This window comes from Aspergillus clavatus, genomic scaffold (genome assembly GCF_000002715.2).
Source record: "Aspergillus clavatus NRRL 1 1099423829794 genomic scaffold, whole genome shotgun sequence".
NCBI classification, from domain to species: Eukaryota; Fungi; Ascomycota; class Eurotiomycetes; order Eurotiales; family Aspergillaceae; genus Aspergillus; species Aspergillus clavatus.
This window is the reverse complement of record NW_001517105.1, coordinates 647,039-672,142: the sequence shown is the minus strand read 5'-3', so window position 1 is coordinate 672,142 and position 25,104 is coordinate 647,039. Positions and strand designations below refer to the sequence as shown.

The following is a 25,104-nucleotide window of genomic DNA, read 5'->3' as shown; positions in this document are numbered from 1 at the left end:
ATCTACTTTGCGATGGCTAGAGAGACTTCTCCAGTATTGGCCTTTTTTCCGCACGAATATTGACTAAAGTACTGAAAAGTAATCATCCTAGACAATGAAAAAAACTAATTGACCAACAGGAAGGTCCTTTGCTCGTAACAAGATGATTCCCCTTCACTTCCAAAGTCAGGCAGATCCGTTTGTCTAACAGACATGTTTCAGAGACGCTTCCTAGCCTCCCTTTCTCAAGCATCCCCCTGTACGAGCTGGTCAAGACTTGCGCCAGGTCTGAAAGTAATTCTCGCCTCAACGCCCTCTTGCTTCGCTAGCACAGTCTCCTTGATTTTCCATTCCTTGGTCGGTTCAACAAGCTGAATCTGGCCGACTGTCAGTCTATTTCAGGAACAGCAACAGATATTCTAGTAGCAGAGACTCACGTCGAAGATGGAATACAATGTTGCAATTAGCTTGTACAGTTCACATTTGGCAATGTTCTTGCCCATACAAGCTCGGTCGCCGGCGCCCCATGTCAGGTCTGCCTTGCTCATCCTGTGTAGCCGCTCAGCATACTCTTCGTCGCTTTCTGAGGGACGTTTCAGCCAGCGCTCAGGTTTGAAGTCGTGTACGTCATCGCCATAGGCGTCCGGATCAAAATGGGTAGACCATCCTGAAACTGCCACTGCTGTGCCTGGGGGCAGGGTGTGGCCATCCGCAAGCATGAGACCAGGGCCTGGTGGAACCGCGCGTCGTGATAACATCGCTCCGATCGGATGACACCTGAATGACTCCCGAATTACCGCATCAAGGTACGGCATCTTGTGAATGAGAACCCAAGGAGGTGGCATCTGGAGTCCTGAAGATTTGAGTTCCGCGTGCAGTTTGGCTGCAACCTCCGGATGCTTGGCCACAAAGTAGACGACGGAAGTAAGGCCGATAGTGACCGTGTCCGCGCCGGCGAGCAGTGGTGTGGTAGCGTACCCGTGAACAACCAGCTCATCGACAACGTTCGGGTGCTTCTTTTGAGTGTCCAAAATCTGGGAGAGCAAGTCCTCGCGATCCTTGGTTCTTGCAGCCCCGTTGGCCCGCCTGCTCTGGATGAGTTCACGCGCTCGGCGTGGGAATGAGCCCATGCGTTTCTCGAACACTTTCGTGATGGGGCTGCCCTTGAGCAGAGAGTGAACCCACGGCATACAGGCTGCCTACGAAATGTCAGCCATAGCGCGCGGGATTTCACACAAGCGTCGCGTACCATCGCTCGATATGTTTGAGCTGCATCGACACCTCTAAACATTCCCTTTCGATCAGCTTCGCCTCGGATGAGTCCAAAGTCGGCAGAGACCGTAAGCTTCATGATTGTGTCATACGCAACTGTGATACCCTTCAGTAACCGCTCTCAGGTTGAACGAAATTGTGACCTACAAAAATGCATCCACGTAAACACGGGCAGAGGCTTCTCTTTGCCCCTGAATTCTCGGTCAACCTCCTTAACAAACTGAAGGATACATTCGTTGATGAAGCTTTCTGATTTGGTGACGTTGGACATCGAGTAGATGCCCGAGATAGGCCGTTTGAGAGCAGCATGGGTCTTCGTATCCTCCGTGCCTATGAGACTTGGATAATGGACGCCTTTCAGCTCAGTTCGGAGCGGCCGCCAGTGATAGCTCTGGGAAGAGAGAGCCAGTTAGAGAAGCTGTCAGCGGAAGGGGTGTATATGGCATACTTTAGGGAAGGGCGCCCTCGTAGCATAGACTTTTTCTATCATGGATGGGTTGGAGAAAATGACGGTTCGTGGACCAACTTGCACCACGGGACCATATTCCTTGTGTAAGCGCTGAATGATTTGGCAGGTTCGTCCATTGTAAGCATCAAGCGCCTGAAAAAAGTCTAGGGCCACATTAGACTTCTGAATGACGAGACGAAGTCTTCGATTTCACCTGTATAGCGGCGCCACCAAGGCCCCGGAATGTGCCATAGTCCTGTTCGAAAGGGCGTTGCAAGGAACCAGGCAAGACCAGCAGTGGCGAAAAACAGGAGCAAGACCCCAAGCATCTTTAGACGAGAAGCGACAGGCAGCAGCAGAAATGCGCGATGAAGGTCTTCTTCTTGTGTCGCAAGTCGCAACTGTACTGTCGGGGCTATATAGGGCGGTGGCAGAGGACCAGCCCTGCTAAATCAGTGAAACACCGAAATCGCCGAAGGTCGGTCATGGATCATGATTGCTGGTGCGTAGCATGGTTCTTACGGTGACAAATCTTTCTATTTAGACAGACTATCATGAGTATCAGATTGCCCGGTTCGGTAGACGTCGGGGTTGGCTATCTGATATGTGATCCTTGACTACCCAAGGAGGACATGGCCCAGACATCTTTTTAGCCTAGCTGTATTATCATTCTATAATACGCAAATCGAAAATACGGCACGATATTCGAGCAAATACCTAGCTAAGTGGACTTGTATCCTTGCAGCATTGTAATTATGGAGATAGTGGATGAACATGTATACATATACACATCTACTCCGTACTCTGGTATGATGAGTAAGAAATGTTAGATAGTGTCATATGTTCAGGGAAATCTGCCTGAAGATAGTCCTTCATCTAATTGCATACCATTTTCAGGCATGAAATATATCGACCTGGTGGTTTGCAGGCAGCGTCAAGAATGATTCTTTGTGAGGCCTAAGATTGCGGCACGACAGCGCCGGAAGTACATCACGGCGGATTTATTGTACATGCTTGCCTCATCCTCCCATATTAACGCGACGAAGCGAGCTGGCAAGGATGATAAGGATGATCTCAAAGAGCTTCTATCTCGTAGTGTATGCTGGTCGAGCCCCACCGGCTCTGGTGAAGTCCCGGACGACATGCTCCCACCTCCCAGCTCGGGAGGTATTCCAAGCAGTTGTTCCATCCTGTCAATCAATTTGCTCCCGATTCGGAGCATGTTGATGGCGGAATTGAGTGCATGACCGAAAGGGTCTGGAGGAGCATACAGGTCTCCCAGTCGGAGATTCTTCGGGATGTGTCTCGTGTGGGAAAAGTTGTCCTCTTGTGCTCCTAAAGCGTTCACGTTTTTCATCGCCTCCGAAGTGCTCAGATTCCCAGACGCAGGCTGTTTTGTTGGCAGTGGTAGTGCCAACAGGCTCTGAAGCACCTGTTCCGATAGGACCGCCATCAGTTTTATACACAGGACATAGCACTGCGCTGCCATTGACGCTTGTTTGCTCCGCAGGTACTCATCGAGTGGGCTCTGGGGCGTGCGCGACGTGGTGATTGCTACCATATCATCGAGCGCCAGCACTCCCAACAAGCCGTCAAAGTGGCTAAAGATTTCCCCAATCGGATCTGTTGTCAACCAGTCAGCTGTCGTGTCTCAATCTTTCACATTGCTGATAGTTTGGTATCATCGTCATACAATCTTGGGCGTCCCGGCCGGTGTGATCTCTTATGACCTTTCTAAAAGCGGCTTCCAATGCCTGGCATGCGCTGGCGAGAGACCCAGATAGGTCCGATGGTCCACCTCGGAGTCCAACCGCAGCTTCAATCGGGCTGTTTGAGGAGGGCAGTGCGGAGCTCATGGATCCTTCGGAAGTGCTTGTGTTCAGAAATTCTGGCAAAGCAAAGCTAGTAAGCGACGCGGGCTCGACAGTCGCCCAAGACGAGGAATCGCCTGGGAAAACATCGTTGAGATGTGATAGATCAGGGCCAAACACCGTATCCAGCTCGTGCAATGGATTCGAGGCTGGAGTCCCAGACTGGGTGGGCATGTTGTCACAGCCATCAACAATGTTCTTGTTTGTCTGTTTGCTGGACCTCACACTGTACACGCACTCGAGTCCGGCCCTCTGGCAGCGCACGCATCGGGTCAACGAGGCCTTGTCTCCGACACATCGAAGCTTCTGTTGGTGGCATCTGTCACACGACTTCCGTAACGTTCGGCCATCGGCGTGTCTAACAGTCGAAGTGCCTGCCCAGTCTCGGTCGTACTGGTGTTGGGCAGCCGTTTCCATTGTACTCTCACGTTGGTCGTTGGAAGGATTGAAGAAGCAAAACCGACACCATTGAGAAAAGCCCAGAAATAGCTTGACGAAAGTGACAACTGCTGAATTAGGATAGCCATGTGTCTTTCATGTAATTATGGGAAAACATGGCCTATTCTACATCCCTGTCGATCACAACCCCTCGCACGCCAGTATAGTGCCAGTGCTCTGTGAGTGCATGCCACTACTGTTAGACCGGTTTAGAAAGAAGATAGGACCCCGATAAGGCGCCCATCCCCAAATCCGTTACCTCCAGTCCTCTAGTCCTCTAGTCTTTTGTCATCTATATGACTGACTCAAACTAGACAGTCTTTATAGTATCAATATGGGATATTTCTCTATTTCTTTTCAAATCAAGAGTTGAATTTGAAAATAGTCAGAGTCCAAGTCTAGTTGAAGAAGCATGGATTTTCTTCGTCGTTAAGGCAGGTAGTATGGCCTCCCGAGTTCCTAACTAAATATTATTCAAGCATATGGCAATAGATAGATGAAAACTTTCTATAACTGGTTGAACAGATCCACTGTCGGCTAGACTTGGGAAGGATCCATTGGGGGCCAATCCCAAATCTGATCCTTGTTCATGCATGCAGCGAGCTCAATTGTGTACTGTGAGTCTGTGGTTGACCCCGTGGGACTCGGAGCTCTAATAGTTACCGAGGTTTTTAAATAGATGACGGCCTGCTCTGGTAGGTAGAAGTCTTAATTATTAAGAAGATCCGGAGCAAGAGATTGGCCAGAAATCAATACACCAATACCATGATCCCTGTATAGCGTGGGAATATAAAACATACTACTTAGCGAACCACCGGGTCAACCACAGTATGTAAGTTACTTTGGTTAAGTGCATATACTACTTTTTACTAAGTGCATAAGGAGAACCCTCGGACGGCGCTGTAAGAGGGACAAAGGAAACTGAAGAAGGCACATGCGTGCATGTCTTTATTTGATAGATCTAGCATGATATGCTGCCACACTACTCCATATCCAGGAGTTGCACTCAACCTAGCCTAGGTGGAAGCATATATACTATGTATATGTATACATATGGGGTCCAACAATGGCAGGCTGGCAGCATCCCCTACGAACACTAGCGTTGTCAAAGAATTAGCATCGACTGTGGATCACCACGCTGGAGCATGGCACGGATACATTGCACGTAGCGAAGATTTGACCCGGCCGAGACGATAAATCAGCTGCCCTGGTTGGAGGAATGAATTGTCCGTGCCTTGGGCGCACCCACTCCGGCTGGCATGTCTATCATGAAAGATTTGTGATGCTTTGGTCACCACAAGAGCTCCGGTGGAGGTTTGAGATGTTACTCTGATTCATCCAAGCGATGTCAGACTGAGAACTTGGCGCAGTCAGTATTTGCGGGGTCTAACTCACCTCACTACTCGGGCCTTAGCGCAGCTTACCAGCCAGCTTCTGAGTGTCGACCCCTCGCCTAGGCGATATGCTGAATACAACTATCGCTATCTCTATCTACATCTACCCACAGCGAACCATTACATCCCGACGAATTTAGAGCCTCGTCTTGGTCTATGGTGGCCTAAGTGCCTGATCTTCTGTTCTGCGGCGTCTTTAGGGCGCGACTTCGAAATCTCTCAGATGCCTCTGCAAAGTCCAATATATAAGTTAGGCGAATATGGGCATAAATATACCAACTTTACCCCTGCTTCTGCATATATTTGCTCTAATCTTTCAGAGTAATGGAAGGTGGCATTATCCATAATAAGAACAGATTTTGGCTCCGGCCATCTTCTATAATGACGTAGCAGCTCCTCAATCACCAGCTGGCAGTCCAGGAGCAAGTAAATTCATTACCCAAAATTATATCATGGATAAACTCCAGGGTCAATAGAGCTAGATTAGGGGCCAGGGGCCATCCTTGTTGCCCTAGAAGAATGATTAATATATGCAAGTGGGCCCTGAGAATCAACAGGCTCTTCGCTGTTTTCATTGGACGCTGGTCTCTTAGTTGGCACCTCAGAATCGTCAAGACAGCATACCCACGTCTCCTTCCGGGATAGACAGTTTCGACGAGGTTCTGGGGTCTCACTCATTAGCCTGCCAGTGTTTCGTGCACATCTCAGCACTGTCGGTACCACTTCCAGGTTAGGCTTCCACCGAGATAGATCACCTCCAAGTATAAATTAGTGGCATATAGCCGGCGACACCACACAGCTGTGGGCCAGGTACGAACTGGGAGCAACCCATTTCGAGTACCCTCTGGTCACTCCTCTGACGCTACGGCCCGCTGCCTCTAAGAGACAGTATTCCGTTGCTGACCAAGGTCTCCCTCAGCCAGCCGACCATGTCTTACAGAAGCCTCCAACAGTAACACCCCGCCAGCATGCTCCCGGTTTTATCCAGGCCCCCCACTAACCTATCTCGGTTCTAGCCATATGCTTCATTGCTCGGAGGCGGCGCGCTGTGTCGGACAGGCAGATGGGGTCTCCATCGGCAGTTCGGTCTCGGTGTAGGTGCCCTATCACTCCGCCAAAACAGCATTATGTCGGGTGGTTTTCATATGCCAGTATCCCTCTAGCGATCTAATAGCTCTTTGTCGAAAGAGATCCGGGAATAGTGGCGTTCGATAGATGGCAATGCGCCCAGTATTGCTCTTAGCTAGAAGGGGACTGACGCGTGAATCATGCGCCACATCAACAATCCAACCACAACACCACTATATTTAGCAAATATTTGTAATTCTTCTTGGAAAAACTCCCCAGGCACCTTTCAACAAATACATGGAAGGTTTCTCACACTGCCTCGAACACTTCAAGAAGTCGCTCCGTAGGCCTGGAACCTGCCGTCGGGGAAATCCCAACAGGGGATTTCCTCGGGTGGGAATCTCCATTGTAACTGTTTACCTTTAGATTGCAAGTTGCTTCCTTTTCGTGTTCTACTCCCTGCACTTTATGTCTAAGGCAACTATGCTAAAAGTGGACAAATCTGTCCACCATGTAAGCGTTAAAGAGATACTATGACATTCATGTGATACGCCTACTGAACCTCACCCTGACGCGGGGCAGTGACCCTGAGATGCTTTTGAACACACCATCAACAACAAACATCGACAACGAAAACGACCTGCAACCTGACACATTCCTGATATCTGATGCTATACGCAAAGAGAATACGTCTCAACGGCAGAAAATGGCCTGGCGCGACATATTGCTGATCAGCCACAGCAAGGCATCCGCTGAGCGAGTGACGCGGCGATACCTCGAAGACATCAATTCTGCTTCTTGCCTAATCCACCTGGATAAAGCACTTGATCAACTGCTGGATGGTATCAAAGATGTCGAGAAGATCTTCTCAAACTATGCAACGACCAATCCTAGCGGCAAACGCGTGTGGAACAGAGGCAGCTTTGCTAGATACATTAACGCCAGGCTACCTGAAAACCCAGCAGCGACTACCTGCGTACCACTACTCTGGTGCACTTTCTCTATCGGCGCCTACTTTCCTTTCTCGGCACCGTCAAACGAACGGGAAATCGATGTCAAAGCGTTCAGGAGAGCATTTGCATTCATTGTTTTACGTGGTTATGAGCTTTTAGGAGCCAAGTCAAATGGCCAGCCTTTTTCCACAATCACAGAAAAGTTCTACACCGACAAGGTGCCGCGACTCACACGTATCGTCTACAGGAGCTTGAGCACTCCTTGGCGGCAATCAGGGACCCAGTCTCAGGATCCCCAGGAATCGCTCCAGCTTCAAGATATCAAAGATACTATTGCTTTTACGCAACCCATTATCAAGGCGAATATGCACCATGGACGAGCTACGGTAGCCGATGGGGAGTTTGAAGCCGCTGCATATCGCCTTCTACTTGCGGACAACAAGCGGTCGACAGTCAGAGGGTCGTCTATTGCAGTAAGCAAAGCCGATTTGCAGATTTTGATTCAGCTCTTCTTATTGCAACGTGCAGAAGATAGATGCTGGAGAACTGGGCTGTCCTATCACGACATGTACCAACGCTCCGGAGACATTATGTTCTCTCGTCTGATTCCCGGCCCGGACGAAGTACCACGAGCTTCCAAACTTGCATCTGCCTTTTTAGCTTATCAATTCCCCGGTAGCGATGATTATGTGACATGGGAGCAGTTCAAAGCCTGTTGCTTGGAATGTGTAAGCATCCCCCGAGTGTTTTTATATCAATTCAGACTGACTCATTTCTGGTTAGCCTTCATTCATCTTCTCTTTCTTCCAGCTCTGGGCTACCATATTCACACTTACTACCGCACCGCAAGCTCCTCGTGCTGAGGGCAAGTGCCCTCTCTTAATCAGCACCACAAACATTCTATCCTTCCTGAATGTTGCCCACTTCCTTAGTGGAAAACTGCCAAATTACCGCTTTCATCACAATGAGTCCCTATTCCAGCTTGATCTGCAAGCCTCCACTTTGGTGGCCAATCTCGCCACGACGCCTGAGCTTAGTGTCGAGGAACTGCACAAGGTCATAGCGGCGCAGGACTGGTTCCACGTGATGCTTATCCGGGGAGAGGATCTGAAAGTCGAGGGGAAGAGCTCTAGTAGGCTCATCGTAGCTTTCACGAGTCCGCCGGAGAAGGAGATGTGGCGACCAGAGAGGAAGCGCTCAATGCAATACATCTGGCGGACTTCTGTGGCTCAATTGGAGCCAGATCTTACTGTGGCGGATAACGGAGGCATGAGTGCGAGTGTCATGGGCGAAGTACTGGCATTACGATCACACGGAGGGGCAGGAAAAGAAGACACAAGTATGAAAGTCGATTTGGCGGGGAAAATAGTTAACGTTACGGGGCTCGGTACTGGGCTTGCGGACAATGCGGAAAGTAAGAATGCGGTGGGATCGTCCGAAGCTACATCGACGTTGGTAATGCGGCTGACCAACTTGAAATGTTATCGGATGCCTGGTATGTCGTCGAAAATTACCAGGTCGGGATGAAGAGCAGCTGCGGCTGGCCTGGAAAGCAGTTGAGGTTATTTTGTTTTGACATATGAACTATGAAAAACCACCTCGACAAGGTAGAACGGTGATCTTCACTCTAGATCCAGGCTCTTTATCTCCTTTCCATGCCTCTAGTTATCAAAATTTCAACCTTGTAGTATTTTATGTACTTCCTACCTTTTTCAGGTTTCCTTATACTCTACTCTGTCTTCAAACTTCGGCAAATCTTATAATTAGATAAGAATATTTAACATCGAGTCGGATGCTATCCCTTGGCAAGAGCAGAGGTATCTGTAAGCTGTGGAAGATTCGATCACCGTGCTCAGCCTTTATGACCAGAAAGAAAACAAGGACTCAGCTTCTTATATATCCAAAAATGTTGGAATAATCCACTCAAATAAGCTAGACAAAAACACTCCACTTTTCTCCTTAGATTAAGGTTATTTATTTAAGATGCATCACGTGAAATGCTGGGATGCGAGGAAAATCGAAGACAAAATATATTATAGAAGAACACTGCTTATAGATAGGAAGAGAAATAATGGTTGAGCAGAGAAGAAGCCTTCATATTTAAGCTGGCAATAGAGGTACTAATAATGGGTTACAGGGAGTCTAGTCTCCGCAGAATCATTCTCTCACCTATGTAGTTAGATAGCATTACTTGGCTCACCTTTACTCACCTATACTCACCTATACTTACCCTGTGGTTTGGTATCTCTTACCGATAAAGTAGCAGGCCTTTAAGGGCGCATATAACTTCTAACTGCATTGATAATACTAGCTTAAGTACGGCTGAGCAGACAGGAAGCCCTGTTCTCCACACCCTGTGGTCGTATGTACTGAATTCAGCTAAAGCAAGACTTTTATCGGTATCAAGATATGACAGCGGACAGTGAACCGCGAGACTATATCACATCATTAGGGGTATGAAAAGGGAGGAAACATTAGTACTCGGTATTAATACTCGGACCGCCTGTCCATCATTACACCTATCCACCATTCCGTGTCGTTGTCTGATCTTTCATCGTTCATTGCACTTGCGTTCCTCAAACATCCACAACCAACGCCGACAGCATTGGCGGCGGATTATATCGACTACACAGTAGTGTTCGCGGGAGTCTCAGTCGCTGTACCGGGGCCGATGCCATGACCATTCTTCTCCCGGACAGGGGCGCTGTTCTCTCTTCTATAGGCCCACAGGGACATGAGCTCGAGCAACATACCGAGGAGAGTAAAGAAGCTACGCAAGTTAGTCAAGACACATTTACCTTGATGCCAGGGGAGTAGAGCATACAAAGCGAGAAAGATGAAGGCTTCATTAGCTCTCTTGCGGGAGCAAGCGAGGCCCGGGGGTGCGTTCCAGAAGCAAGCGTGCCAGCTGTAGTCTTGCGCGGCGAAGATGAAGGCCGTCAGCCAGCTGAATTGGACGTTAGTGGACGAATCAAGAATCAAACCTGAGGAAGGCAATGTGAGGAGGACATACAGGTAGGAGAAGATGACGTCGATAGCAAGGACGAATCTGCTCAGAGCGGATGGCATGAAGGGGGAGATGAAGGCCGGGAGGAAGAAGACGACGGACAAGGTGGCCTGGTGTTCACTTTTTGTTAGTCGGGTTGGGTCAGGACGAGTACTGAGCAAAGGGGAAAACGCACAATGACTTCCTGGTAGATGATGTGCTGCCCGCGCGGACCTCGGTGGATGAAGTAGGAGGTGATGCCCATGACGATGACGGCGCTGGACCACTGCATCACCCGCGTGATGAGCTGAAGGGGACGAGCGACTGTACTCGAGAGCATGGTGGGCATGTTGTTATTACTATTTATACAGGGTTGAATGTGGTATTAGATATAGTCGGTATGTCCAGGCTTCGGAAGCCAATTTTTTATTATATTAGATAGAGCCCAGAAGAAGGCTGTCATATCCAGGCGCAAAGGGGAGACTTGGGTCGCCTTTATAAACCTTAAGGATCACCATAGCAAGGATTAACAGCCGAATCAACCGAAATCTAGGTTAACATCCTTTGACACTTTGCGTCACAGGTAGACACTCGCACTCGAGAAAGGCATGTGTGGGAGCACGGCTGCAGTCCCCAGATGCGTCATAATTTAGTATCTTCTTTTCTCTTCTTGGCTGATGTGGAAAGCAAAAATCCAGAACCCAACGGGTCCATCATTTCCTTCATGGAAGAAATGACAGAACGCCATGCGGATGATTGGTCGACTAGGTGGTACAAGAAGCCGAGAGCACCATCGCAGGTGTGCAGATTTGTCCATGCTCCAGTAAGGATTCAGTCAAGGAGCGGGGAATCATCCTATTCCCAAGGTTAGTCCTGTCCGACGAGCATGAAGAGCAACGACACTTACTTCACCAGTCAGTCAGCCAATGAGTCGCCAGTCAAATCTGTGAATCAGGGAGGTCTCAATCGGGCCGCGGTTCGGCTGTAGAACCTGGTCTGATCTGCACGGCATCCCATTCGAGAAGGGTATCAGGGTACAAAGCCAAAAAGTACAAACAAACAATTGCAGGGATTGTCTGATGAATGGAGGGGTTGAGCCACAGGTGATGATAAATGGTGTTGCGTGACAGGCGAGTAGCCAGTCGGCACCCCGCGGATACGGCAGTCTTTCCAAACAAAGAAGTTGACAAGGTAAGGAGAGAGTCTGATATTTCGGCTTTCGATAGCGGTTGATGGTCAGAAGTTTGTTTGAAAGTGTAATCTGATCATCAGTGGGGTGACCCAGAGCGGCTGATCGACGAGAGAGCTGGTCCTCTGTACCCAAAAAGCGAGGTGATAACTAAAGGCTATCAATCAAGAATAATGTGTCAAACCAAGAGGACCGCCAGGTCTGGAATCTCTTTCGATGTGCTGGGCGAATCCTTGGCTTCAAGCAGTTTCGTTGGCAATCCGTGACTTGACTCCGTGGTTCATCTGCAAACGGCCAGCTGCCAGCGTCAGAAGATAGTCACAGACAAAAGCAAGTCTCAGTACTTGTCTTGAGCTTTCTCTGCGGTAAACCGGATTGGGAGTTACTCTGTCCTCTGTCCGTATACTCTCTCCATCATCACAATTAGAAATCTCCCCGACCCAGCATTGCTTTTGATGGCCTGTGTGGGTGGCACTCATAGTGATTGTTGCACAGGACTGGGTTGAATTGAGTCCGTGATTCATCCTTGCCCAAAGAATGAACGTCTCTGGGTTAGTGGCGTCGATGACTTTTCTACCGCCGTGGCTTTACACCTTGGAAACGTGGAGAAGAAAGAGTTGGTTCGGAGAAAATAATTGCTTTGTGCAAGGACCGTCATATGACATGATGTCGCAGAGTTAATTCTGTCCGAGCAAAGTCCGATGCCAGAGTTAGTCAAGGCTCCGGTATGGTTGCATGGTTGCAGATGGGATGGCTCATTAGGTCTGCACGGTGACAGAAGTCTATTGCGAATATAGATTGACTACCCAGAATTAAGACAGTCATCACTGTAACAGAATGTAGCCTCACTGTCTTTCAATCGACTTCCATACGGTGTTGTTCCTCTCGTACGCCAGACTCCCTATCGTGACCCTCACGCTATAAATACAGATACTCAATAGATCCCTCTTCTTCAGCCGGCCTGAGAATTGACTCAGGATGTAGTAGTCACCCAGCCACGTGGAGCTGGACCACATCAGCTAAGCCAATCCTACCACGAGGTAACATTCCCCAGATCATGTTCCTGTGAAGTGCGTTAGCTGTTCGTCACAACCATCGGGTAGCAATGCGTAGGAAACAGACATACCTTGATGTACTCGCTACCCTTCTCCAGGTATTCTTCCCGTGACACAGAAGAGTTTCTTAGATCTGGTCCAGACGCCCATTGTGCAGCCCCCTTCCAGGCATCAAGAATAGGATCGGCAGCCCGACGCACGTTCAGTGGCGCATCCACGGGAAGGAAAGCCCGGAGTTCTCTGCGGAGTCGCTCGTCAAATCCCTGGAAAAGGGTGTTCCCTCCCGTCAGAAACACATCGCGGAGAAGCTTGGCTTGGTCTTCGGGGTTGGAGAACCGCTGCGTCACGACGTCCGCAGCGATCTCGATGAGGCCCGCCTGGTCGATCCCCGCAATCGACGGCTTGAAGACGACTTCGGGGACTCGGATCCGCTCGACGTTCAGATGGAGCTGGTGAGCCTCCCGCTGGCTCTCTGGATCAAACGGCCAGGGTCCACGCAGGAACACATGCACTAAACTCTTGGTCCAGTCCGACTGCGCCGCAAGGGTGTGGTTTTCCGTAAAGTCCGGATCGTGCTCCAGCAGCTCGTTCTCAACACTAGTGAGCATCCCTCCGAGGTCCTCCTCCTCCTCTTCATCACTCTGTTCCCCGGTGGCCACAGTCCGATAAACGCCCCAATCTTCGTCGTTGGCTCCGAAATCATCATCATCCCCCCCCCTCCTTCGCTTCTTGGGCCCGTCGGCGGCCAGATTGGCGAGCGTCTTCATACGCATCTGGCTGGCAAGCGACTTACGGTTACCCAAATCAGCCTTCATCCGATCGCGCTCTTTGATCCTCTGAATGATGTTCTGATAGAAAGTCAGCAAAAGTTCAGTTCCCAGAGGCCGACGCAGAAATGGCAAACCTGGCGAGCAGCTCTCCGTTCCGCCACCCAGTTCTCAAAGTCATTCTCGCGCTTTTCGCGATCAAGTCGCTCTTCTTCCTCCTGCCGTATCTTCTCCCGCTCTTTCTCGGCCTTGGCACGTTGCCGTGCCTCGACATTCGACTTCATGAGACGCTGGTGGCGTTTCTCCTTCAGACCGGCTTCATCCAACTCTTCATCAGGAATATCAAGGAGTGGGAAAGACATATCTTCTGGCGGCTCCTCAGTCTCCTCCACTCCTAGATCTCGATTGCGGGAGCGCTTGATGGATCGCTCCAAGTCGCGAATCAGTCGATCAAGGTGTGCTTCATCCTTGAGGTCTTCCGCATCCAGAATGCGCCGTGCTTCCTTCTTGGTCTCGGATGCAAGCCCACGCTGTAGGTCTTTCCAATATTCCAGCTCCTGTTCCTTCTTCATGAGTTTCTCCAGTCGCATCTTTGCAGCTTGTTCCTGTAACCGTCGCCCGCTCTCCTTCTTTCGCTCGGCAATTCGCGCAAGCTCTTCTTCCGTCTTTTCCGGCACCACATGCTCCGTGAAAGGGTACTGGATCACATGATCTCTGTCTTCAAGTCCGGTCCAATCAAGATAGCTGTTTAGCTCTCGGTCATAATCCGTAGAAACGTAGCAATGTTTGTGAACCAGATCTTCCATCTGACTCTCAGTCATCCGAGCGGGGAAAGTGGGATATTTCAGCTTCATCAGCTTGAGGAGGTACTCTGATGTGTTCATGCCACCCCAGTTCAAGCGTGAGCAATTCGAGAGCAGCGCTTTCGAGTTCAGGACCGGAATGACATGGGTTGACGTGTGTGACGAGGATATGACTAGGCCATCTGTACCCTTGTTGTACCGGTAAGAAAAGAGCGAGTCAATACCGTAGGCAACGGACGGGGCAGAGTAACATTCGAAGAGGATCTCGTTCATCACTAAGCAGAGTCAGCTACAACGCCTCGCACGGACTCTGGAGATATCACACTCACTTCTCCTCGGGTAGTTGAGATTCGCAATCGGTTCCGTCATCACGATGGGTCGGTCAACTCCCCCATTCGTCCCGTCTACCCCAAGTTTGATGAACACGTAGTCCAATAAGCCTTCCATCACGTCCCAGTTGCCGACCACGCTGGTGCCGGGATCGAACGCGTACCGCAGCTGGCCACGAGTTGTAGCATCGACATAGGCGTCGTATCCGATAAACTGACATGCTTTGTTGAGTTTTCGATCCCGGTACCGGCTCACCACAGGGGGGAGAATGAAGCGTGGGGATTTGTCGAAAGACCAACCGGCTTTGAGGAGGCTTGACCCTGTATTAAAACAGTGGTTAGTCTCACACTCTAGTAATCTAGCCAAAGCATGCAATGGATCCATAACGAACCATTGTCAATCACAATAGCACTCGCGTCGGGGTTGGATTTGCTGCGCTCATATCCATCGGGTTGCGGCGGATGGTATCCTTTAAACGGATTATCTTGAACATTATAAACGCTTGGCGGAGGTTTCGCAGCGTTCTTTTCATTCGATGTAATCGCGAGGCGACCTGGAAGGAAGGTCTGCACAGATATGATCGTCATGGCGACTTCTCGTCAAATCGAATGGGGAGCAGTAACTCAGAGCGGCGAACGATTTTACCGCATGATTCGGTGAGTCGCAGATGGAATGCGCTGAGTATGAATCAAGGTTAGTATTTATGTGTCGCGTGCGATGCCGGTTTGTGTCTCAGAGGAGGAATTGGATGGGATTGAACGCGATGGAGGGAGGAAATAATCTTAAGCTTCAGATCCCCAGCTTGTTCGGCGGAGAGGGAAGAGACTCCGACAACGTTTGTACGATGCCAAGGTTGGATGCCTCAGGCGACAACTCCACCTATATCAAACATTCTTCCCGTTCCTTTGTTGATGATGAACAGGATGCGCTGCTGGGTGTAAGGGCGCTATCTGAGTTAAATTTGATTGAGCATCTTATTATTACTATATGCCTTACGCCAAATTTATCCAAAAAAACCCTAATTTGAGAAAAGGAAGAATCAAAACATATGTATAAAGTCATCAATCATTAAGTTGGGCGTATGATAGGGATGGATGTATGCCACATAACAATTACGATGGCTCCTTCAAATTCTCGGTAGCTAATTCAGTCAGCGAGATCTCACTACATAGAATACGTGAGCTCATACCTTCCAAGTGGAAAAGAACGTTTGACTGATAGTTCTTGAACATCTGTGCGACAAGTTCCACATTCATGTTCTGGATGTTGGCCTCCTAGGACATAGTAAGCATCAATCCACTATCGAAAGACTGCCATGTACATACCTGAAGACTCTTGTTCATGACCATAATAGACTCATTGAGTTTTTCCTGGCGATGTCAGCCATACAAGCCTCACCGTGTGTGATCTCAGTGACATACAATATTGGTGATGATTCGAGACAGCAGCAGGGCCTGCTGATGTTCATGTGGGCTCTCCTGAAGATGGATGTCAGTCCAGCCCCCAAGCTGAGTGACGAACAATGGGCTTTCAGCCATACTTACCATTTCTGACGAGGATGTTCTAAATATGCTTGATTTGATACAGAGCCGATGTTTGTTTGTTGCTTGACGGATATCAAAGAGTGGTTAGTCACGTGATGGGGATAATATCCGTTACATGCAACGACAGAATGCTCAGAGTAATTGTCAGAAGCTTTTAAAGAAGACCCATCCAAATAAAATCGCATATTAAAATTAACTCTCGAGTTAGCCTAGATTATTCAACCCGATTGACTGACGTTCGGAATATTGTCGCAAGATCGGTTCCTACAATCTCACACGGCAGTAAACGACCATGGTCCAGACACCTTAATCTTTCGCGGCCTTACGATTTCGATTCTCTACAGCATCAGTTCAGCACATCTGTCCTCAATCCCATCAACCACTTCATACAGCTAAAACCCGTTCATCATGGCCCCTCCAACGCCTGCCGAGATCCAAAAGCACCAGCAGCTGGTTGATCGCCTTGACATTGCCCGGGTTCCGCGCCCCTTCCGCAATCCCAACTGGCGGCCATCGCAGCGTCGCAACAAGAACGTCAAACAGCTCATTTCCGAAAACTCCAGAAAAGAGGCATCGGTAATGGCAACACAAGCCAACTCCGGCGCATCAACTCCCCTGCAACCCGGTACCGATGGCAGCGAGACACCCGTTGACAGCACAGCACGCACAAACATCGCCCAGGCCGCGCAGAACCTGTCGACCCTCGTCCTAGAGAAGAACGCGAGAGCCATAGCATCATCGGGACCGTCAGTGACATACACAAATATTGAATCCGCTCCGTCACTACATCCGTCGGCGCATACTCGCTATTGCGATATCACCGGGCTCCCAGCGCCCTATACCGATCCCAAGACCCGGCTGAGATACCATGATAAAGAGGTGTTTGGGGTCATCCGAACGTTGGCCCAGGGGGTTCCAGAGAGTTACCTGGAGCTGAGGGGGGCTCATGTCGTGTTGAAGTAGGGGTTTAGTCTTGGTGTGCCTTTTATGATAATTCTACGACTTTGGATTCTGCACCTGAAGCAGGTACGTTACAGGAAACCACATCAAGAAGACCACGTTCTAACTCATGTTTGCTATGTAGTGCTACCTGCGAAATACTGGTGAATGTACGACCAACACAGTCAAGCCCTTTCCACCCGCCGTGCCCCTTTCGAGACAGGTTCAAGAAAGCGCTCCGGCTTATTCGTGATCTTTTTTTCATATGAAGTATCGATCTTCGCCTTGTGCTGATGCACTCGACTATTACCGACGCTCCACGGACGGAACGTCAGTTACAGCATCCGGGGATGCTGTCGTCGCGGCGTATGCTATGATTGCATTTGGCATAATGCCAGGGAATTGGAGGGGACAAATAATCATGCGGAGGTTCCACTGCCATGTAACAAGATGACCCTGTGGTAGTCTTTAGTTCAATACCCAACGTTTGTTTTGAGCATTTTGTTTGGAACATCAACCCAAATATTGGTAGTCATAGTGGCTGAAAGTTTTGATCGTAGTCTAATATTTGTGGTGCTAATCCAAATGAGCTGCAATCAGCCAATGCCTCCTGCCATAATGCTCATAGCACATCGGTAGTGTTTGGGATTCGAAAGACGATCGAGCAAAAGGAAGTGAGAAAATCCACGGTTGTGCAGGTTTTGATGGTGTGCCTTAGGCCAACTGACCGCTCACCCAAGTAGGGCTAGAGCCAACCTAGAACCCAAAACAGATGTGGCAGAAACGGAAATGTTGGGAGGATCCATTTTGTTTACTGCGATTGAGGAAGCAATTGCAAAAGTTCCGTCTAGTTGAAGCTGGATTCGATCACGATCGCGCAATCTGTCTAAATCGAACACCTGTCGTTGCAAACTACTGAAGACGTCGTCCCCTTGCTCCCTTGAGAGACCCTTATCTTGACTCCCGCGCATTTACCGAAGCCTATTTCGATTCCGTTTCCATATCCGTTCGACTGTGTGAACAAATCCGGTCCCAAATATAGATATCGAGTTTCGGATTTCTCGCTTGTCGGCATCGACTGAGCTGAATTTCCTTCAATAATTTGTGCACATACGTACAGCCAACCTTCAAGATGCCCGCTATGTGGCTCTCAGACAATCAGAGTAAGAGCACCCTGCTGCCTCCATTGTGCGGTCGGAGCAACTGCTAACGTGTATACTAGAGATCGGGGTGATCTTCTGTTCTGCAGGTAGGTGAAGATGTAACTCCATGCGACATCTAGCCTGGAATCTCCCGCTCCGCGCGTTCGTGGAGACCGTATTATCCAGTGACTGACCGCGGTGTGTTATAGGGGGCCTGTTTCTGTTCGGAGGTGTTCTGATGTTCTTTGATCGCTCGCTGTATGTGTCCTCTTCCTATTCTTTCGCAGGCGTTGCACGTACTAATCTGTTCCGATTCTGCGCAGACTTGCGATGGGCAACGTACGTTCTTCCTCATCTACTCTCCGGAGCTGTCGCTGGCCGCAGAAGCCTTGATGATACCCGATGACTAACCCCCAAACCAGATCTTATTCCTCATCGGCTTGACATTGATCATCGGTCTCCAAAGGACATTCGCATTCTTCTCGCGACGCCAGAAACTCAAGGGCACCGCTGCCTTCGCGGCGGGCATCCTCCTGATTCTATTCCGCTGGCCACTGACCGGGTTTCTGATCGAGCTATACGGCCTTTTTATCCTCTTCGGCGACTTCCTTGTCACCATCGGACAGTTTGCCGGCAACATCCCCGTGGTGGGCCCTTATATCAGAACGGCGCTGGAGACACTGGCCGGTGGACGATCGAACGCAGAACTGCCGGTCTGAGTCTGAACACCTGACGCAGAAGCGAAAGGAAATGAGCGATTTTAAGACGATAGATTCAGAAAAGGTATCAACGACGTTACGTGTACGACTACGCAGACATGTATGATTCCGACGGCCGACACGGCATGCACTGGACTTGACTGTGACCACGGTCCTCCTGTTATGGGTCCTAGGTTCGGTCGAAAGGGATTTGGGATGTGATATACAATCTTATATTTTGTAATTAATAATAACGGCGTCTTGGTGGGCAACCTCTCTCGCCGATTCAGTTCTTCATTTGTTTTTTTTTTTTTTTTGTACGAGTAAATAGCCCAATTTGAAGTATCAGGCAGATTGCTATTCAGAACAGGAGGAGTGTGACCCTACGCCATGAAACTATAAAAAATCAGGAAAATGTACCAAGACCAGTACATATTGAACATATCTACGTGCTATGAACAACATCGAGTAAAACAGGACGCTGAGAAGAAAGGGTCACCATCGTAGTCTCACATTCGGGCCAGACAGGTAGTTGGTACAGCGCTTGTCTGCCGTTATCAAAAGTTCGAACAAAAGACAAAAACTTTATTTATTTTCTGCTACATCGTCATCGTTCACCGGGGGTTGTTGATGTAGTCAACGAGGTTCTCGACGACGGTTGCAGCATTGGTGGTCTGGACGGCCTCGCCGTGGTGAGCGACCATGACGCAAGAAACGGCCTTGACGACGACGATGCCCTCCTTGCCCTGTAGGTCCAGCACTGTTAGCATTCATCGCACTCCACGTAATTTCGCATAGCCCTTCCAGACTATAATCCACAGGGAAAGGGGTAGGCATACCTTCTTGCCGTAGAGACTGCGGTCATCAGCCTTGATAGCGACGAACTTGTCACCACCGACAGTGAAGCCGGTCTGGAAAGCGCTGCCGGGGCTGGCGAAAGCAGCCTTCAGGCCGGCGATTTCCTCCTTCGAGATCTAAAGACAAAGGCTCGAGTTAATGGCGCGTAACCGAAGGCGGGGTGTTAGGCTGATGTCGTCGGGAGCTCCGCCAGGATGCAATATAGATGGATGGATCGGTCTTGCGCTGACCGCTGTGTCATACCTTGAAGGTGGGGGACTGGGCCTCAACGTCGGAGATGTCATAGCTCAAAATAGCGGCCTTGTCGAACTGGCCGGATCCCATCAAACTAGAAGCCGAGCTACGTCAGAGATAGATGCGGATGGCGAGCGAGAGGAGGAGATGCTGATGCGGCGAGAGCGGGGTTACAGAATGGCATACCTGGAATCGACATATCCTGCGCGGCAGAAACGGAACGTTAGCGTTATCCATATGTGTGGAAGCTCTTATGCGATTGCAAAATCGACAAAGCAATCATCTTGGGCTCGGGATGCCATCATCATACCTTGCCAAACTGCGGAGTGCTGACCCATGGTGGCGGTCGGGTAAACAATGAACGGGACTGAGCGGATAAGGAGAGCTAAATGAGCGGGATGTCAGATGGAACGGAAGGCCAAGAGAGATGCATCAACAGGGATCACACGAACAGGAAGATAGGGAGAGGGAAAGAGAGAATAGATGCGGTAGTTGTAGGAGTATTAGATAGATCGATAGATAGGTGTTGTGGGATGAAGAGGGGGGGGAAGACAGAGCAAGTTGAAGTTGCAGGTGATATTTAGGATATTTAGAGAGAGTGAGGGAAGTGACTAGGAGAGAGGTGGGGCTGTGGTGGGCAAAATCCATGCCCCGCCATGCTGTTGCGATGGTGAATTGGTGATACTACAACAACACCCATAGAGTCAGTCAGGGATGGATAGACCTCAAACCCCGAACTGATAAGGCTCTATTTCTTCGGGCGTGCGACTCTTCATGGGGAAATAGAGCTATCTCTCTCATATTGCGCCCATTTCTCGGAACTCTCCATGCTTCAAGTTGTCTCGACGATACTGTCCCTTTGTCACCGGCTACAGCATCATAAAGGCGGTGGAACAACGGGTCTCCGCCGTGGTTAATTAACTATGACCACTTCTTCGTTATTATTCGGAAGATAGTTTGATATGCTACATTTCTGCTATGCTTCACTTGGTACAAGTGCCATGCCACAGTTCCACTCTGGGCTCCTTAGCAGGACATTGGCGCCTTCAAAAGATCTGCAAAGTTAGTTTTCTGTTCTCTCCATGAGTCCATAGTCATAGTTATCTACTGCGTAGAGCTCTCTTGTCTTGCCATATCCTCATACGGTCGGGGCCTCACCGCCTGTTCTGGATACATCTATCCGTATATTGACGGAGTACAAACGGCTACTGGAGTAGTGCTCCGTATTCATCGTCGCTTGAGCATATCTGTAGTCGGCGGTGCCATTGAGAAGTATCCATATGAAGCTGACATTCATTCTGCTGTGGGAAAGGCACGTGTTTGTCATCAGTTATCAGTCACGCGTTGATCATGTGCTGCTAGGCCTCTTCGGGTCTCCTTGTGTATACTCTCTAGAAGAAAGACAAGACCAGCATCTCTCCGTCAAAATATGAAGGACTTCGATCCTGACAACTCAAAGACAGGAAAAGGCTACATCGGGCACAATGCATTCAGTTCATCTCAGGGTTGAGCGCCCAGTCCAGAGCCACCCAGCCGTAATGTCCGTGCCTAGGATTTTGATCACAAAGGTCCTTATATGAGCTTTCGTATACAACAAGGCAGACTTGCGAGCAATTTCGCTTTTCAAGTTCTACTCTCCCCGGCTGACCTCGAACCCAGTTCATTCCCCTGCGAACACGTTGACGAGTCGGCTCCGGTGTGAAAAGAAATCTCAACTGGTAGGAGACGGAGCAGCCCAACGATCTTCAAGGAGCAGGGTACCTGCTTTCGAAGAAGCACACCTCCTGCAACCAATCGATTACGCAATATGACAACTTCATATACTCGTGGAGTCTTTTTTCGCATTTTGCTCATACTTCTGCGAGAACATATCCAGTTTTGAAAAAAAGGTTCGATCAACTCGCAGCACAGACAACATTGTTACAGAAGGACAGCCGCCATTGAACCCTGGCCACTACAGTCGAAATATTTTAGCCCTTTTGGCTGTCTCTTGCTACCTCAGATAAACTCGACCTCAATACCCTATGGGACTAGTATCGCGGTTGGATCGAGATCATTGGTTGATCCACCGTGTTTCAGGATGAATGAAACTGTATGCCTTTAATGATTCGGAGTATCATGGCGGGAGGCTGAGAATCCCGCCATTTCTCGTTAGTTATTGGACACTGGGCGGAAACCCCCAAACTCCCACATCCGTGGTTCTTGATGGAGTACATCGAAGGAGGCCAGCAATTCTCCGATACTCGTTTGCAAATATCTCACGGACTATTTCATGCTATCCGATGGCATGTGTGTGTGTGCGCTAATTGAACCAATGTCCTCATATCTACCCCTTTAAGCATCGAAAAGCAGGCTTTAGAGCGGAACTTGTACCAAAGAATGTCTGATTCTCTCTTGTCTCTGAACAGCGCTAAATGCCTTGTTGTCCAAGCCTCTAAGGAGCCTGATGGCGTCGTCAAATCTACATTTAATCTAAATGCTGACACTAGCAAGCCCCCTACCAGCGGTTTAATCCAAAGGCAGTCAATGGATGATGTTCGAGTGCCTGAAGATCCACAATGGCGACCAGGCATAATATTATTGTCTACGGAGTAGATCATCTTATATTATTATCAGCCCTGAGACCACTTCCTGAGTTGTTGCTGCTGTTGCTTTCTCTTCCGCCGTTACTTGCGCCCGTTTGCTGTGGCCTTCTGGAAGGCTGTCCATTCTTTACCGATTTAATTCTAAGACTGCGTCTAGGTTACACTCTTTACCTCTTTTTCATTCTTTTGACCTTTGATTTTAACCTTTCTTCCTTTCTTTCGTTCGTACGTTCATTTATCCTTTACTCCCTTGATCTTGCGGGTGAGATCTACCAGCGTTGTGGCCCGATATCCTCTGAACATGGCCCGAGGAATGTTCTCAGGAAAGTTGCGCAGCCCACAAGCGACAGCTGGGAGCATCTCAAACCCGGTCTTGAAATATACAGATGCATTACCCCGGACTGACCTGCGCGATATCGAGAATGTTGCGAACACATCTCGTCCTGCAAACCGCGCCGTTGCGCAGTGGGACTTTCAGCGGCCAAGAATAGCAGATACACGTAACTTGATCAGAAAAGGAGCAGGCCCTACCCCCGGCTTCGATTTTCGAGTTGCCGTCCCACCGGATGAGGCGCTGCCTTCTCCCCAGACTTCTGAGCACGATCCAAACGTGAACATGATCGGAATCGCTCTAGGGAGTCCACGGATGATCGAGCCGCAGACTATGCTTTCGCAAATGGAAGAACGACCGCCAGTTCCGAGCACAAAAAGCCCCGAGCAAACGCCGCCTCTACAGCGCAAGCCGAGTAAGTGGAGAAAGATTGGAGGCCTGTTCAAAGCGAAGAATGCTATGACGCCGGATGCGAACCAGCCGTTTTATCAAGTTCGCTGCGGAGAGGAGTGGCCTTTTCAGGAATCCACTCATTCTATTGACTCTCAAAATCAGGAGAAAGTGAAGCATGCTCCCGAGGCACCTTCCCATGCGGAAGTATGGCCTTGCTTCGAGTCTGAGAATGACTCTAAGGACAGCAACAACTCCAATCAGTCGGCGACTGCAATTCAGGACCTAACTCGGGATAACCAGTTGGTCCCGGCTGCGAAACTCCGTTGTGCAGGACCATTGTTGCATGTGGACATTCCCGACGTGCAGCTGGAGAGGTACAGCGTTATGTTCGGCGGTCTGCTGAATAAGAACGAACCCTCACTGCTGAACAGACGAAGCAAGACCTTGGACGACATCACTATTCCAACGCAGACAGAGGTATAATATCAACCATCATCCAACACGCATCTCCCCTGACTAACATTGAACTAGACGTCATCTCTCGCCTCGCCAGATTTGCCTCTCCCTCAACGACGGGCAACTTCGCCGCGACCAAGACTTCCCAACTTCAATTTGTTTCCAGCACAAGCGCCTGTGAGCAAGGCCTCGAAGGTCCTGGGTTCCCAGAATATACCACGGGGTGTCAGTCCGGTTCACCGCAGCCAGAACTCCCTCTCGCAATCTGGCTCGGTGACTCCTACAAACGAACAGAGTCGCTTCGTTCTGATGGTGCATAGCCCATCAGTCAAGTCACCCATGTCGCATCAGCCCAAAGACTCCGTCTCGTCTGCAATCTCCTCTGACCCGATCGATCCCGCGGAGGAGCAGCGCCTCCTGGAACGGCTGAAGCAAACAAAAGCCTACGTTAACACCGAAGAAGAACCTGAATGGGAGATCATCAGCAAGAACCTTGCCAAGGAGATGCCGACCAGCACCTCGACCCCAATCACAAACCTACACCCCGTCCCAATCCCTGCTCCCAAGCAGAGATTTCCTCTCGCCCTAACCATCAACACCCAAGTCCCCCCCTCCGAAGCAGGCAGTGCGGACCCCGCCTCCGCCTCCGCCTCCGCCTCCGCCGCCTCCTCCCCGCTCCTCTCCCCCCTCAACTCCGCGACCCGCGAAAGAACCGAGCGGATGAGATCAGTGTCGCGATCAAGCTCACGATCTCCAGCCCCACAATCCGCCATCTCCCACGCCTCATCTACACGCATGCCCCTCAGCGACGAAAACGACAGCGAAGAAACCGACACCATCGAGCGCATCGACTCCATCCCCAAGATCGAGGTCTCCATCGCGCGATCTATGTCTATTTCGCGCGGCAAGAAGCAGATTCTTGTCCCCATCGGGCCGCGGCCAGATCGACTGAGCCCGGACGAGCGGCTTGTCGTCCGTCGGGCGAAGACGCCGCAGGTGAGGGATGCGCATTACGGCCATCGGCATGGGAATTCGCAGGACGCGCAGATCGAGACTATTTAACCTTTACAAACTGGGAAGAGGGAAAGAAAAAAAAAAAAAAAAAGAAAGAAAGAAAGAAAAAGAGAATTTCTCTTTGTTTCTTTGAACAACGGAAAACATATCAACCAGTGGAATGGAGCGGAGTTGTTTGAGCGCAGGAAGCCGCTTTTCGGATTCTTTTTTTTTTTTCTTTCTGTTGTGTCGTTGACGACCTGATTTTCCTTTTCTTACATTCCCTTCTATTAAGCCTTTGCATGTACATGCAAAGGCACTTCTTTTTTTTTTCCTTAATTTGGCGGTGGAAGATCGACTTTTATTCTTGTGGGTATA

At 49.7% G+C, this 25,104-nt stretch overlaps 10 protein-coding genes across 10 annotated transcripts, besides 3 other annotated features; 4 read left to right on the top strand and 6 right to left on the bottom strand.

The window, feature by feature from the left end:
- Positions 1 to 224: 224 nt before the first annotated feature.
- On the bottom strand, positions 225 to 2,028 carry ACLA_055650 (cytochrome P450; the record flags this gene model as incomplete). The annotated part of the gene is made up of 6 exons (XM_001274942.1): positions 225 to 356; positions 417 to 1,178; positions 1,229 to 1,347; positions 1,399 to 1,642; positions 1,700 to 1,863; positions 1,914 to 2,028. 6 exons carry the CDS (start codon positions 2,026 to 2,028, stop codon positions 225 to 227), a joined length of 1,536 nt encoding a protein of 511 aa, XP_001274943.1.
- Positions 2,029 to 2,731: 703 nt separating this feature from the next.
- ACLA_055640 (uncharacterized protein) lies at positions 2,732 to 3,744 on the bottom strand (the record flags this gene model as incomplete). Its single annotated transcript, XM_001274941.1, has 3 exons — positions 2,732 to 2,749; positions 2,817 to 3,340; positions 3,393 to 3,744. The coding sequence occupies 3 exons, from the start codon at positions 3,742 to 3,744 to the stop codon at positions 2,732 to 2,734; spliced, it is 894 nt and encodes a 297-aa protein (XP_001274942.1).
- Positions 3,745 to 5,648: 1,904 nt separating this feature from the next.
- Positions 5,649 to 5,804: a mobile genetic element.
- A 1,258-nt stretch (positions 5,805 to 7,062) lies between these two features.
- ACLA_055630 (uncharacterized protein) lies at positions 7,063 to 8,950 on the top strand (the record flags this gene model as incomplete). The annotated part of the gene is made up of 2 exons (XM_001274940.1): positions 7,063 to 7,896; positions 8,207 to 8,950. 2 exons carry the CDS (start codon positions 7,063 to 7,065, stop codon positions 8,948 to 8,950), a joined length of 1,578 nt encoding a protein of 525 aa, XP_001274941.1.
- A 669-nt stretch (positions 8,951 to 9,619) lies between these two features.
- Positions 9,620 to 9,650: a microsatellite.
- Positions 9,651 to 10,048: 398 nt separating this feature from the next.
- ACLA_055620 (uncharacterized protein) lies at positions 10,049 to 10,758 on the bottom strand (the record flags this gene model as incomplete). The annotated part of the gene is made up of 4 exons (XM_001274939.1): positions 10,049 to 10,193; positions 10,248 to 10,370; positions 10,437 to 10,540; positions 10,606 to 10,758. The coding sequence occupies 4 exons, from the start codon at positions 10,756 to 10,758 to the stop codon at positions 10,049 to 10,051; spliced, it is 525 nt and encodes a 174-aa protein (XP_001274940.1).
- A 1,870-nt stretch (positions 10,759 to 12,628) lies between these two features.
- Positions 12,629 to 15,140, bottom strand: ACLA_055610 (actin-related protein ARP5; the record flags this gene model as incomplete). Its single annotated transcript, XM_001274938.1, has 5 exons — positions 12,629 to 12,661; positions 12,725 to 13,501; positions 13,558 to 14,498; positions 14,553 to 14,873; positions 14,945 to 15,140. The coding sequence occupies 5 exons, from the start codon at positions 15,138 to 15,140 to the stop codon at positions 12,629 to 12,631; spliced, it is 2,268 nt and encodes a 755-aa protein (XP_001274939.1).
- A 525-nt stretch (positions 15,141 to 15,665) lies between these two features.
- ACLA_055600 (DASH complex subunit DAD4) lies at positions 15,666 to 16,091 on the bottom strand (the record flags this gene model as incomplete). The annotated part of the gene is made up of 4 exons (XM_001274937.1): positions 15,666 to 15,694; positions 15,743 to 15,827; positions 15,879 to 15,923; positions 15,975 to 16,091. 4 exons carry the CDS (start codon positions 16,089 to 16,091, stop codon positions 15,666 to 15,668), a joined length of 276 nt encoding a protein of 91 aa, XP_001274938.1.
- A 414-nt stretch (positions 16,092 to 16,505) lies between these two features.
- ACLA_055590 (uncharacterized protein) lies at positions 16,506 to 17,163 on the top strand (the record flags this gene model as incomplete). The annotated part of the gene is made up of 2 exons (XM_001274936.1): positions 16,506 to 17,056; positions 17,124 to 17,163. The coding sequence occupies 2 exons, from the start codon at positions 16,506 to 16,508 to the stop codon at positions 17,161 to 17,163; spliced, it is 591 nt and encodes a 196-aa protein (XP_001274937.1).
- Positions 17,164 to 18,168: 1,005 nt separating this feature from the next.
- ACLA_055580 (Got1 family protein) lies at positions 18,169 to 18,897 on the top strand (the record flags this gene model as incomplete). The annotated part of the gene is made up of 4 exons (XM_001274935.1): positions 18,169 to 18,199; positions 18,259 to 18,285; positions 18,388 to 18,467; positions 18,601 to 18,897. The coding sequence occupies 4 exons, from the start codon at positions 18,169 to 18,171 to the stop codon at positions 18,895 to 18,897; spliced, it is 435 nt and encodes a 144-aa protein (XP_001274936.1).
- A 593-nt stretch (positions 18,898 to 19,490) lies between these two features.
- On the bottom strand, positions 19,491 to 20,058 carry pfy1 (profilin; the record flags this gene model as incomplete). The annotated part of the gene is made up of 3 exons (XM_001274934.1): positions 19,491 to 19,622; positions 19,716 to 19,850; positions 19,978 to 20,058. 3 exons carry the CDS (start codon positions 20,056 to 20,058, stop codon positions 19,491 to 19,493), a joined length of 348 nt encoding a protein of 115 aa, XP_001274935.1.
- A 2,796-nt stretch (positions 20,059 to 22,854) lies between these two features.
- On the top strand, positions 22,855 to 24,795 carry ACLA_055560 (uncharacterized protein; the record flags this gene model as incomplete). Its single annotated transcript, XM_001274933.1, has 2 exons — positions 22,855 to 23,754; positions 23,809 to 24,795. The coding sequence occupies 2 exons, from the start codon at positions 22,855 to 22,857 to the stop codon at positions 24,793 to 24,795; spliced, it is 1,887 nt and encodes a 628-aa protein (XP_001274934.1).
- Positions 24,369 to 24,396: a microsatellite.
- Positions 24,796 to 25,104: the final 309 nt, after the last annotated feature.